Source organism: Merops nubicus, unplaced genomic scaffold, assembly GCF_000691845.1.
Source record: "Merops nubicus isolate BGI_N331 unplaced genomic scaffold, ASM69184v1 Scaffold51872, whole genome shotgun sequence".
In the NCBI taxonomy this organism is placed as follows: domain Eukaryota; kingdom Metazoa; phylum Chordata; class Aves; order Coraciiformes; family Meropidae; genus Merops; species Merops nubicus.
In genome coordinates, this window is record NW_008596572.1 from 4,800 (window position 1) to 16,669 (window position 11,870).

At 48.4% G+C, this 11,870-nt stretch overlaps 1 protein-coding gene across 1 annotated transcript; it reads left to right on the forward strand.

Annotated features, from left to right (window-relative positions):
* Positions 1-362: 362 nt before the first annotated feature.
* Positions 363-10,852, forward strand: LOC103769224 (protein scribble homolog; the record flags this gene model as incomplete). Its single annotated transcript, XM_008936401.1, has 8 exons — positions 363-617; positions 853-963; positions 2,208-2,384; positions 2,817-2,933; positions 4,550-4,738; positions 5,440-5,559; positions 9,952-10,008; positions 10,747-10,852. Coding segments are annotated over 8 exons (1,132 nt in total), but the record flags the coding sequence as incomplete, so codon positions are not given.
* Positions 10,853-11,870: the final 1,018 nt, after the last annotated feature.

Below are 11,870 nucleotides of genomic sequence, written 5' to 3' on the forward strand. Positions count from 1 at the left end.
ACAGCACGGTGAGCGCAAAAGGCAGACATGCAGTGCTCCAGGAGGTGGAGAATCATTCTTGGTCTTCATGGGCTCCTGGAGCATCACTGGTGCTGTTAGGGCTTGGTGGTGTGCAGGGAAGGTGGGAAAGGAGCTGGTGAGCTGTCGAGAAAGAGGATCGTGGTCAGGTGGGAACGAGCAGGGCCTGTGACCCTTTGCCAGGGAGGAGGCAGTGGGTTAAGTTCCAGGGTGCTTTGGGGAGCAGGCTTTTGAGAGGGGCAGTGTTCCAGCAGAACGGGGTCCCGCGGGGCGCTTGGCTCAGTGTGACGATGACAGGGCGTCCTTGAGCAGTGTTCTGACGCTGAGTTTGCGGGTTGTTCTAGATCAATGGGGTAGACATGACAGAAGCCAGGCATGATCAGGCAGTAGCGCTGCTTACCGCGTCCTCCCCCACCATCGTGCTGCTGGTAGAGAGAGAGGGTGCAGAGCAGCGCGGCGAGGGAGACGCGCCGGGCGCCCCGCGGGCACGCATGCACTCCCCACCGCCCCCCGGCCACGGGGACAGCCTGCCCGAGGAGACGCCCACACTGCCCAGGAGCCAGCTCTCTAAAGGCCTGGAGGATCAGTACCCCATTGAGGTGAGTCTGTCGGTTGGAATATGGGGCAGTGGGATCTTTGGGCATTTTTCACTGGAAAAATTGGTGGGATGGTGAGGGGCACTGGGGCCTCGAGAAGCAGTGGGGAACCCCCTTGCTCTGTGGGTGCTTACCATGTTCTCACTCATGCAAAATATCCCTGACTGTCTTCTTCAGTCTTTGTGGTCCTTGCGTGATACCCCTTCTTCCATTTGACTCTGCTTCTTGTTCCCTCAAGGAAATTCACCTTGTAAAAGCTGGTGGTCCCCTGGGACTCAGCATTGTAGGAGGCAGCGACCATTCAAGCCATCCATTTGGGATTCATGAACCAGGTGTCTTCATTTCAAAGGTAGAGTCCTGCGTGAGCAGCCTAGCAGTGGGCATTCCGGAGCCGTTCAGTTTTTGGGATTAGGATGCTGGGGTCTGAGAAGTACAGCATAGATTTAAAAGAGGAAACCAGGATGGGGGAGGGATGCACACATACCGTATGTGAAGAGTTAGCTCATACTGGACATCCTGGTGCCGCTGCAGAAGCCTGAAAGCCTGCAGATGGATACAAGCCATGCTGGGCTGCTGGGGGAGAGGTAGCTTTTGAAATTGCTGAGCTTGTGGTAGCTCTTCAGGATCTGTGGCAAGATGCAGTTGCTTTAGAAAAACGGCCATTAGGCAGCATTAGTGGGATGAGTGACCACAAGGAAAACCAAAACGGAGCTTCTGCACTCGGGCCAGTGTCCTTTGACCCAACATTCCCTTCCCAGTGGTGACATTAGCTGACGCTATTTAGAGACAGCATACAAGCCAGGGACTTGCTGCAGTTCATTCCCTTTGCAGTCCCACACATCGATGCTCACTGGACTGGAGATGCCAGGAAGAACATCCCTGCCCAGCTCTTTTTCAGGTCACGTGCTCAAGTCATGCAGGTCACTGAAGAACAAGCAGTCCCACACCAGTCCCTCAGGCACCCTAGCAGTGAATTTTCTATGTCCAGCAGCAGCTGTCCAGCCCTGCCCTTTCTTTCCTCTCTTTTAACCAGCTTTCAGTCCTTTAAGATGACCTTGCCTCCCATCCAGAGAACACAACTTCTCTAACAGCCTTTAGGTTCAAACCTTGTCAGGGGCTGTTCAGAAGTCCAGAAGTTACATCTCCCAGATTCCTCCCTTTGTGTGTTTGTTATTTCTCTCACAGTGCTTCAGCAGGTCAGTGGAGCAGAATTTGCTTTTGGATGGTGTGCTTCTGATAACAGTCCTGCATTTAGACATTTGAGTTCCTTTGGAGTTCTTGTGAGAAAGCTGTCTCCTTACAGTCACAGGCGAAGTAGTGGAAAAGCTGACACAGGATTGGTTCAAATGAAAATGATAATATGAAAATGATAATATGAAAATGTAACAACATCTCGAATGACACTTTAAAGCAAATCTTTATTTATTCTTTGCCAGTGTTCACAGATATGTTACCTCTTGGGGAACTTAGTTGCAGAGAGGAGTCCAAACAGGCCTTGGAGGATGCTGAGGGTAGCCTGGGAACGCGATGAGTGTCTCTCCAAGGAGAGGTGGAGTCTCCTTGTCTAGCTGTAATATTAGTGAATCTTTGTAGGTCATTCCCCGTGGACTGGCATCTCGCAGCGGGCTGCGTGTAGGGGACAGGATCCTGGAGGTGAACAGCATTGACCTGCGCCATGCTACCCACCAGGAAGCGGTGAACGCCCTGCTCTCCAACACCCAGGAGCTGACCATGTTAGTCAGGCGAGATCCACCACCCCCTGGCATGCAGGTAGGTGCTAACTGAGAGCTGGGGGCAGTCACGCTCCCTTCTGCAGAGGGATCACGTTTGAAGGCACTTTCTTATCTCGCTGGAAGTCTGCGACTAGGATACAGCCAAGCTTCTGGTTGAAGCTTTCTTCTCTTTTGGAAGAATCCGGTCTCTTTTAAGTGTATATTCAGTTAAGGACTGGGGAGGGTCTCTGGCCATGCCCATGGTGATACTGTCATCAGAAAACCATCAGATTTTATGAAGACCAGACCTGAACAGGAGACAGAAAAGGGCAGAGTCTCATCAAGAGGGGTGAACTGTGGCAGATGAGGGAAAGGTCTAATTCAAGTCCTTTTCAGGGTATTCAGAATATGGCCAACGACTAGGAAGTGTTTCCTTGACAGTTCCAGTCTGGACTTGACCTAGAAACAAGGGCATTTTTTCTGTTTACAGGAAATATGCATTGAAAAGGCTCCAGGAGAAAAGCTGGGCATCAGCATCCGGGGTGGAGCAAAAGGCCATGCTGGAAATCCGTTTGATCCCACTGATGAAGGCATCTTCATTTCTAAGGTACCAGAGCTCCAACTCTGAAGCTTGGTTGTGTGCAAGGACTGCTGGGGAAGATGGGAATCCTGCTGGGACTTGTTCCATGTGCCCTCTCCACTTTCATGGGGTACAAGCGTTCTGCTGGAGCATTCGCCATCCATTGAAGAGGGCACATCTGTTTCCTTTCGTATTTCCTTTCCCACAACAGCTACAAAATTTCTTCCTTCATCTCCTGTGTTTGCTTTTATTTTTGCCTTGCACTTCTCTTCCTTTTTTTTTTCTCCCTGTAGCATGAATCCATGTCTTTCCTTCCCCCAGGTGCTTGTGACCTTCCTGTTGCCTCAGACGTGCATGCTCTCTCCTCCTGTCACCAAAAGCACTCTGAGTTGCTCACCTTTCTCCTGTGCCGTGCCCCGCGTGTGTGATTTTGTTCCCTTCCCCTTGTAAATGCCTGATGGTGGGTGTGCTTTTGCCATGTCCCTTTCCCCAAGAAGTGATGCATGCTTTCTTTTTAGCAATGTCCTGTGTATAAGCTTATGCTCTTCCTGACCTTTACCATAAAGTGTTGTCTCTTCTTTCTTGTTAAGCAACAGCATTGTGACAAGCAGTGTCATTTTTGCCTTACTGCTGACCAAAGGGGGCTCTGGATGTTCTTGTTAGTGTCACTGGTTCCCTCTTTAGCTGGTGTGCTAGGGTAGAAACTCTGCTGGATGTTGAACACTCCGTAATTCCCGGTTAACCCTTTCTAATAATTGTCTACTTCCAGAGGAAGGGAATACTCAGCAGTTGTTATTACTTGGATATAACTTCTTTGTCTGAGTTTTAAAAGAGTAAATTCACTCTATCAAAGTGATAGCTGCAAATTCAGCTACACTATTTGTGATAGCAGTAAAATAAACCTGAGGTTATTGTAGCCTACCATTGTTTTTAGTGATTAGGTTTGTGTTTATCTCCTTCAGTGTTAAAGCATTTTGGTGTTTGGAAGGCAGTTTAGCCCCCTTGCAGGGTTAGTGTACCCACCTCCCTGGGGTTTTTTTAAATAGTAGTTGGTTTAGCCTGTGGAGAACCAAAGCACTGAACTTCTGCTCACTCTTCAGCTGTGTTACTTCAGCTTGATCTCTCTTATCTGTCCTAATCAGGACATAATCCTTTCTTCCTTTCCTTCCCCTGATGCTGCCAGTGCCTACATCCTGCCTTGACAACTTGTTCTGCATGTCCTTGCCTGTCCTCTACCCAGCAGCCAGTCTGTGTGCCCTCATGCTCCCTGTGTCCTCTTGTCACAAATCTGCAAGCTTTGTGTGAGCCCCTGGCACCGACCTGCTCTTTCTGCTCTTTCTGCTCTTGTGTGGCACTGGCCGGATTTCAAATACAGATTTTTTTTTTTACCTCCCCTAAGAGGTAAAAGGAATCTGTATTTGAATGTCCTCCACACCTGTTTCCTCTCCCAAACTGCACACATTCTTCCTTTTTCTGCCCTCTCCGTAGAAATACTTCCACTGTCCCTGACATGTGGCCACAGCCTTTTCTCCCCATTTCCTTTGTGTGCTGTCCTCTCTCATTCCTTTTTCCCGATGGTCCCTGTGCCCTCTGCTGTTCTCCTACCTCCTTAGGTGACGTCTTGGTTCCCCAATCTGTTCCAGGTGAGCTCCTCGGGGGCTGCGGCCCGGGATGGTCGGCTGAAGGTGGGCATGCGGATCCTGGAGGTGAACCATCAGAGTCTGCTGGGCATGACACACACAGAGGCCGTGCAGATTCTCCGGAGCGTGGGCGACGTGCTGCTCGTGCTGGTGTGCGATGGCTTTGATCCCAAGGCTGCAGCTGCCATTGAGGTGAGAACTGAACTGCAGGGTGCCCTCGCGATGACCAGCACCACAAGGATCCCGCCTCTTTCTTCACAGGGCATTGCTTGACTTTTCCCACCTCTTGCTCTAGATTTTTTTTTTTTCTTGGGGTCCCAGATTTTAAAGTCTGGTCTCCGGCTGTGTGAACTGGAGGTAGCTGCCAGTTCATCAACACAGTGGTCTCTAAAGGCTGTCTGTCTTCTGCTGATTCCAGAACTGTTTCACAGTATCGCTGCACTGGTTAGAATGTAGTGTTCAAGCTAATTTTCTCCAGGCTGTTTATGCCTATGTTTTCTTGTGCCAATATTATATTTAAAGTAAATTGTCTGTTTCTTTGTTGGTGTTTGCCTTTATCTACAGGGAGACACCCATAGCAACTCTGTGCCTTCACAGCTTTCTTTTTTTCAAGGCTTAAAAAGTAAGCAGCTTTGTTCCCCACTAGACTATGTACCCAGCCCCTGGTCACCTTATTCTTTTTCTGTACCTGTTTGAGTTTAAATTCATCTTTCTTAGACCTCAAGTTCCTTGAGTAATTGACAGCTGAAGTAAGGTTTCAGGTGGTGAAACCTGAACTTCTGACTTGCCTAGGATTGTCTTGGTACTCTGTGTCTGGGAGCCCAGGATATGGAATTTTTTTGTATGGCACACTGTGGGCATCCACCATGGTTTGTCGTCTTTTTGCCTTGTAGATGTCCCCAGGAGTTATTGCAAACCCTTTTGCTGCTGGCATTGGGCGCAAAAATAGCCTGGAAAGCATCTCTTCCATTGATCGGGATCTAAGCCCTGAAGAACTGGAGATTCTACAGAAGGTGGGTATTCTGGCTGCAACTGAGAGAGTGTTACAGAGTGGAAGAAGTTTCTGAAAGCTTGTACTGTCTCCCTTGGTGGATGGAATCTGCAACGTAACGGGTAGCGGTCTTCTTTTTTATGGGATCAGCAGGTCCCAGCACTTTCATCAGGAGTGCGCTAGGACAGGACTCTTGAAATCTTCCTAAGGTGACAGGTGCTCCAAGCAGGGAGAGAGCACTTGGTGAAGTGGCTCTAACTTTGGTCTCTCCTAGGAGATGGAAATGGTGAGAGAAGCAACTCAGTGGGAGAGAGAAGAAATGGCGAAAGTGGTGAGAGATTTTTCATGTAGCAGAATCTGTTCTTGGCAGCGGTTCTGCCAAGATTCTGAGCCCCAAGGGAAACTCCACTGAGATTCCTCCCCAGCTGTCAATGCCATGGGGCTTTGGGCCTTCTCTCTTCGTAGCGCAGTGCTCAGCTAGTCTAGCTGCTTTTTGGCTTTGCCATAGCTTCCCGTGTACCTCTGTGGTGCTACTCTGCTGCTAATGACAGAGTTCAGCTTTCTTCCCTGCTGGAACTTTATGGCCAAGCTGCAACTTTGAGAAGAATGGCTGGTAAGCTTGGAAGTCCCACATGGAATCAGTTCTCTTTATACCGCACCCCGTGACCTGACAGAGTTCTTAGGAGCAAAGATGAGAACACACAGCTCCAGGCTGCCCTCAGCTGAAGAGGTGATGCTGTTAATCACTCACAAGTTCATGCTCCTCAGTGTGCATCATTATTCTGATTCGTTATGAGAGTTTTGTATTTCTGCCCACTATTTCAGCCTTTCACAGGAACAGATCATGATCAAGACCCTCAAGGACCTATTTTTCTAGTTATCCCTCTTACAATCGGCTTACGCTTTTGGAAGATGAGAGAAAATAGGATAGTATTCTTCAGTACTGTCCATTAGGAATCTGCTCTCCTGGCAGAGAAGTGTGTGTCCATTTTGCAGGCGTTTCTTCAAGTTTCCAATTGAGATATACCTGATATTTCTCCAGGTTCTTTCTGTAGTTGTAATCACTCAGCTTTTTTTTACATTTGCTACCCATAAGTGTAACTTTGTTGGCAATTCTGGATGGAGGTAATCTTTAGTTAACATGGGAGTTTTTACTTGTTTTGTAAAAGGCGGCCATGGTTTTGAATAGACAATGGCACAGACTGTCAGAGGACAGAGCAATGAATGAGAAAATGGCCATACGACCTAATGTACATACATATATTTCGTATTTCTTTAACCCTGCTCTGCCTTCCATCGGTGACTCAGTGGGCTGCGCAGGGTGGGATTTTACCAGAGACTGGAGAAGAGAGACAAAAGGGGTTCGCTGTGTTGCAGAGCCCCTTTGGAAGCTTTTCTTTATCTTTGCTGGCCTACAGTTTAGATTTATGCCACTGTGTGCAGGAATAAGACATGGGGTTTCTGTCCTGGGTATCTGCAAGGTGTTCTGATGGTGTTCAAGGTCTAGACTTAGATGGGAGTTATTTCAGAGGATTGACCTTACTGAATAATCTTCAACATCCTCTAGTTGCAGATGTCCCTGCTCACAGGGGCCTTGAAAGGTCCCTTCCCACCCAAACCAGCCTGTGATTCCATGAATCATTTGCATAGGGAGGGACCTCTGCAGGTCACTCGGTTCAGCTCAGAGCAGAGCCAATTTAAGCCAGATTTAGGGTTTTCCTGTAAAATGTCTTGTTCCTTACTTAGGAAGAAACTGGGAGTGGTTTGTTGTAGTTTCAGAAAATCTGATTTTGTAGCGTTACTGCTACAGCAAAGGGTGTTCCTACCAGTTTTATGTTGGTGGCATATGGATTTGAATACTCCATAGGGTACTCCAGGTCCTATGAGTCATTATCAGCATTTCTAACACCTCTGGATAAACCAGGAGAAGTCTGTCCCCAAAACCATGTTGCTCTGAGCAGGTTGCATTAGTTCAGTTATGGGTAGACAGTAGAATTTTCCAAAACTCAGTCTGAGATTACTTGAAAATACCCGAGACTTTGTCAAAAAAACCGAAACAAAACAAAACAAAAACCAACCAAACAAAAAAAACCAGAAGCACCGTTATGATTGCTGATGTAGCCTTAACCATATCTCATTTTCAAAGTGCTGATGATATTAGAATAGCTTTTTATGGAAAACTTGAAGTTGAAATTTTATTGAAATGATTAATTTAAAAGAAAAAAGCCATAGCGATACCTAGTCTGTCATCCATCAGCCGTGTTTCAAAACAAAACAATGGTGGGCATCTGAGAACAAATACCATTCTTCCTGGAGACTCAACACACAGCAGTCGTGGTCATCTTCCCTGGATGTTTTGCTTTTGATAGATTTTTAAAGCAATATTCTGAGGTTGCAGTGGTGTGTATCTAAGTACTCTTGGTCTATACTCCCATGTGCTGCCTTTTCTCTCTATGTAGTGTGCCTTTGTATAATCAGGGTGTTTGTGCTTCCAGCCTCCGAAGAGCTGAGAAGTAGCCTGGCCATCAGCAGAGACCAAGACTCCCCTCCAGAATTGCCTGTGTCTTTAAGTTTTCATACTTTTTGGTGCCCCTTCTGTTGAGGTACTAGGAGGAGGTAGCAGCAGATGCTCCAGACTCCTATGACTTCTGAGGATCCATGGTCTGAGACCCAAGAGCAAAGATGTTTTTCTGCTGTTACCTTTTAGTGTGACCTTGAAACTGGGATTCTGTCTCTGGTACTGATTTTGACAACTAATTTGTCGCAGTGATGGAGCCAGCACTGTATGGTGCCATTATAGTGATGTAGGAAGTTCCCTCCTCAGGGCCAGATCCTCAGTAATACTCTTGGTGTCATCGGTTTTTGGACCTTTCTTCTAATACTTCAGTGTTTCATGTTCAGTTTTGCCCAAGTGATAGAGACCAATCGTGTCACCTTACAGTAAGGTTGTGAACTGAATAGATGGGAAGAATTTTGGCTTTGCTGGAGTCTCCATTATTCCTGTAGGGGTTTTCAAACACCACTGCTGCACTCACTGCGTACATCTCTCCCATTCAGTTCTTTGGTAATTCAGTCTCTGATAGCAACATTAGTAACTCCACATCTCCAGGGACAGATTCAGGGTGCGTTTCTCTATCCCAGCGCTGTAGCTGTAGTTTTTTTCTAGTCTTAATCCAGAGCTTTCCCAGGGATGAACTTGGAATGCTCCACAGCTCCATCTGGGCTGCGGGGTACGCTTGTCTCTCTTCAGCTTAAGGCCGCAGAGAAGGTTCACACACAAGATTCCGGTCAGCTTGAATGCTTACCTTACAGACAACACTTGTCCAAAATAAGCATAACCAAGTTGAGAAGAGTCTTTAGCATAAATATCCCTAAACAGCCCTCTGGGCCCTGGGATCCTCCAGAGCATTAGTGTCTTCTCACGTTGCTCATTGTTGTCTGGAATTGGAGGTTTGATGTAGGACACTGATTATTTGCCAGTGGTAACACACAGAAGGTTCTGAAGAGAAGGGCCTGGGTGCTTACCAGAATTTTGTTAGCTCCCTCTGTTTCTCAGATGCCTTCCACCTCCCAGCCTTCCAGCTTGGGACTTTGGGACCATCTGGTTGCCGCTGTTTGGGAGGAGCAGTTGGGAGGGTTGCAGTACGCAGTGGAACAGAATGATGCTGCATTTGTTCGCACCCCTCCTCTGCAGCATTGGTGCTGGGCAAAAAGTCACAGAAGTGTAACTGCACAGAAATCATTCTTTTAAGACAAGTAACATTTTATTAACTTCCTCTTGCAGCTTGGAAGCAAGCCCCAAGCTGGGCTTGTGGGAGTGGACACTGGTCTCTCTTAGGGCACCATGGTGCTGCGCTGAGTGGCTGAGCGCTGGCTCGAAGCCCTGCCCTGTGCTCATACAGTTCCTGGCTCTATATTTAGTCTTTTGGCTGTGGTGCTGTTAGCAAGCATATGATTTTTTTTAGATCTTTTTCCTTAGTGACAACTAGGCCTGTGCTCTGTAGATTTGTTTTTCCATTCCCCTCTGGCCTTTCCAGTCTGTGCTCTGTCAAGATGCCTCCTCCAGCAGTAAGCAATCTTCTCCTTTCCCTTGGTGAAAGGAGAAGCTGGGGGGCACTTTAGCTCCCTGCACTTTTCCCTAGGACTGACCCTGCTGAGGGTCCTGGGGACCTCTGCTCTCTCCATCTGGTGACACCTTGGCTTGTCACATGGGGTTTCTGTTCCTGGCCGTTCTGCTGCTGATAGCGGAGCTCGTGCAGAACTCCAGCTCCTCATGCTGGGCTTCTGCTCGCCCTGGCTGCTCCTGCTCAGCTCTCCCCCTATGGAGCCACTCCCAGCATGGTGCTGACCTCTTTCCTCTCTCTTTGCCTGTGCTGCTTGGATGCTGCTCTGACTCTGACCTGTCTGGTGGAAGGAGTGGATGCGTAGGGAGCGGGAGGCAGCCACACAGCAACTTGAGGAGGAGGCAGAGGTGAGGAGCATGGTGGGAGGGTTGGAGATTTGTAGAAAGGGATGTAACTGGGCTTGAAGGCCAGAGGAGTCTCCAGAAGCACTCGTTTCCCATAACCTGTTCTCCACCAGCCCCACCACTCCCCAAAGACTTGACTTTTGGGTACAAGAGGGGATATCAGAAAGTAAGAGCTCTGTAATATGAATGAGTATGGAACAGTGAAAAACAGTGGCTAGGGTTAGAAAGGCAGAGAAATGCAAATGGGAAGTGAAATCAAACGAAGTTACACAGTGAGTGCAAGTTAAGGTTGAGAAAAGACAGTGTAGAGGAGTTGCAGATATGCACTCTCAAATGTCTCCAAATCCAGATGGGAAGCCTTTCTGGGTGCTGTTTGGAGAAAACTGGTATGTATGTCACATTCTCCTCTCCCCCTGCAAGGGAATGGATGTGTGCATGTGGGAGCAGGAGGAGTGGTGGGGATCTATGCACTGGTGGGGGACCAAGGGCCTGGAGCAGTGTGTTCTCTGCCGTGTTTCTCCAGCCCAGCCTCTTTGTGCATCCTCATGGTTGTGTTTGGAGCAATTTCAGGTTCATTTCCAGGCAATGGGAACTTTCTGCAGAGTGTGGAGATATAAGGCCTTGGTTATTGCTAGGGGTGGTTTCCTTCTTATTGCTCTTTCTAGTTGATGTAGTTGACTTCTGGCCTGATCTCTTCCTGGTGTTTGTGTTTTTTTTGCTCCCTCCCTTGCCCCTCTCCAGAATGTCACCAGTGAACCTTTGAGGCTGGACTATCGGACCCTGGCTGCTTTGCCCAGCAGTGGCTTGCAGAGAGTCAATCGCACTGTAAGTGGGGGGCTGTGGAGATGTGGGTCCCTGCGTGGGGGGAGCCGTGGTCGCTCTGGTACCTGCCCTCCCCTTGTGCCCTGCTGTGGGAGGCAGCAGTGCTCTGCAGGGGACAACAGGGAAGCAGAACTGTGGTGGGCTTTGGCACTGTCTGATACGGGAGGTAGCCAGAAGAGAACGGTTAGAATAAGAAAATGAGGAGAGCAGAGAGTCACGTCGCTTTCCATTTTGGAAAGGGTAGTGGCCTGTGACACCTTATTGTGACCTTTCAGGACTTAAAGAGGGCTTATAAGAAAGCTAGGGACAGACTGCTTAGCAGGGCCTGCTGGGACAGGACAAGGGGTGATGGTTTTAAGCTCAAAGAGGGAGATTTAGACTAGAGAAAATGGAGAAAATTGTTTCACTGAAGGTGGTAAGATCCTTGCCCAGGCTGCCCCAAGAGGTGGTCGCTGCCCCATCCCTGGCACCATCCCAGGTGAGGTTGGTCGGGGCCCTGAGCACCCTGCTCTAGTTGGGGATGTCCCTGCTCAGTGCAGGGGGTTGGAGAAGATGGCTTTCAGAGGTCCCTTCCAACTCAAAGCATTTTGTCATTCTATTATGTGATGTTGTGAATTGCTGAGATGCAAAAGGAGTGTCTTGGACAAGGCACAAAGAACAGCCCAGCAGGAGAGAAGGGTGTGAATGGGAGAGTGCAGGGGATTCACCATGGAAGGACACAACTATAGAAATCTGTGGAGGAGGCAAGGGGAAGGGTCTTACTGACACAGAAGATAGTAATGTGTGCACTGCTGAGTTGTAAATTCATTGTGGGGTGGTGTTCAGAAAGGAGAAGGGACTAAGTGTTGGCACCAGAAGTATTCAGAGAATGTCAGGATCCACTGAGGGCTGCAGAGGGCAAGGTGGCAGTGATTGCAAGTCACGACTCGGCCCAGGTACAGCCTGGGCTGCTCCTGCACTGCAGTCCCTGATATACAGTGGCAGCTTGGCCAAGGGAGAATAGAGATTTCACAAACTTCAGAGATTACAAAGTTATCTGTCTC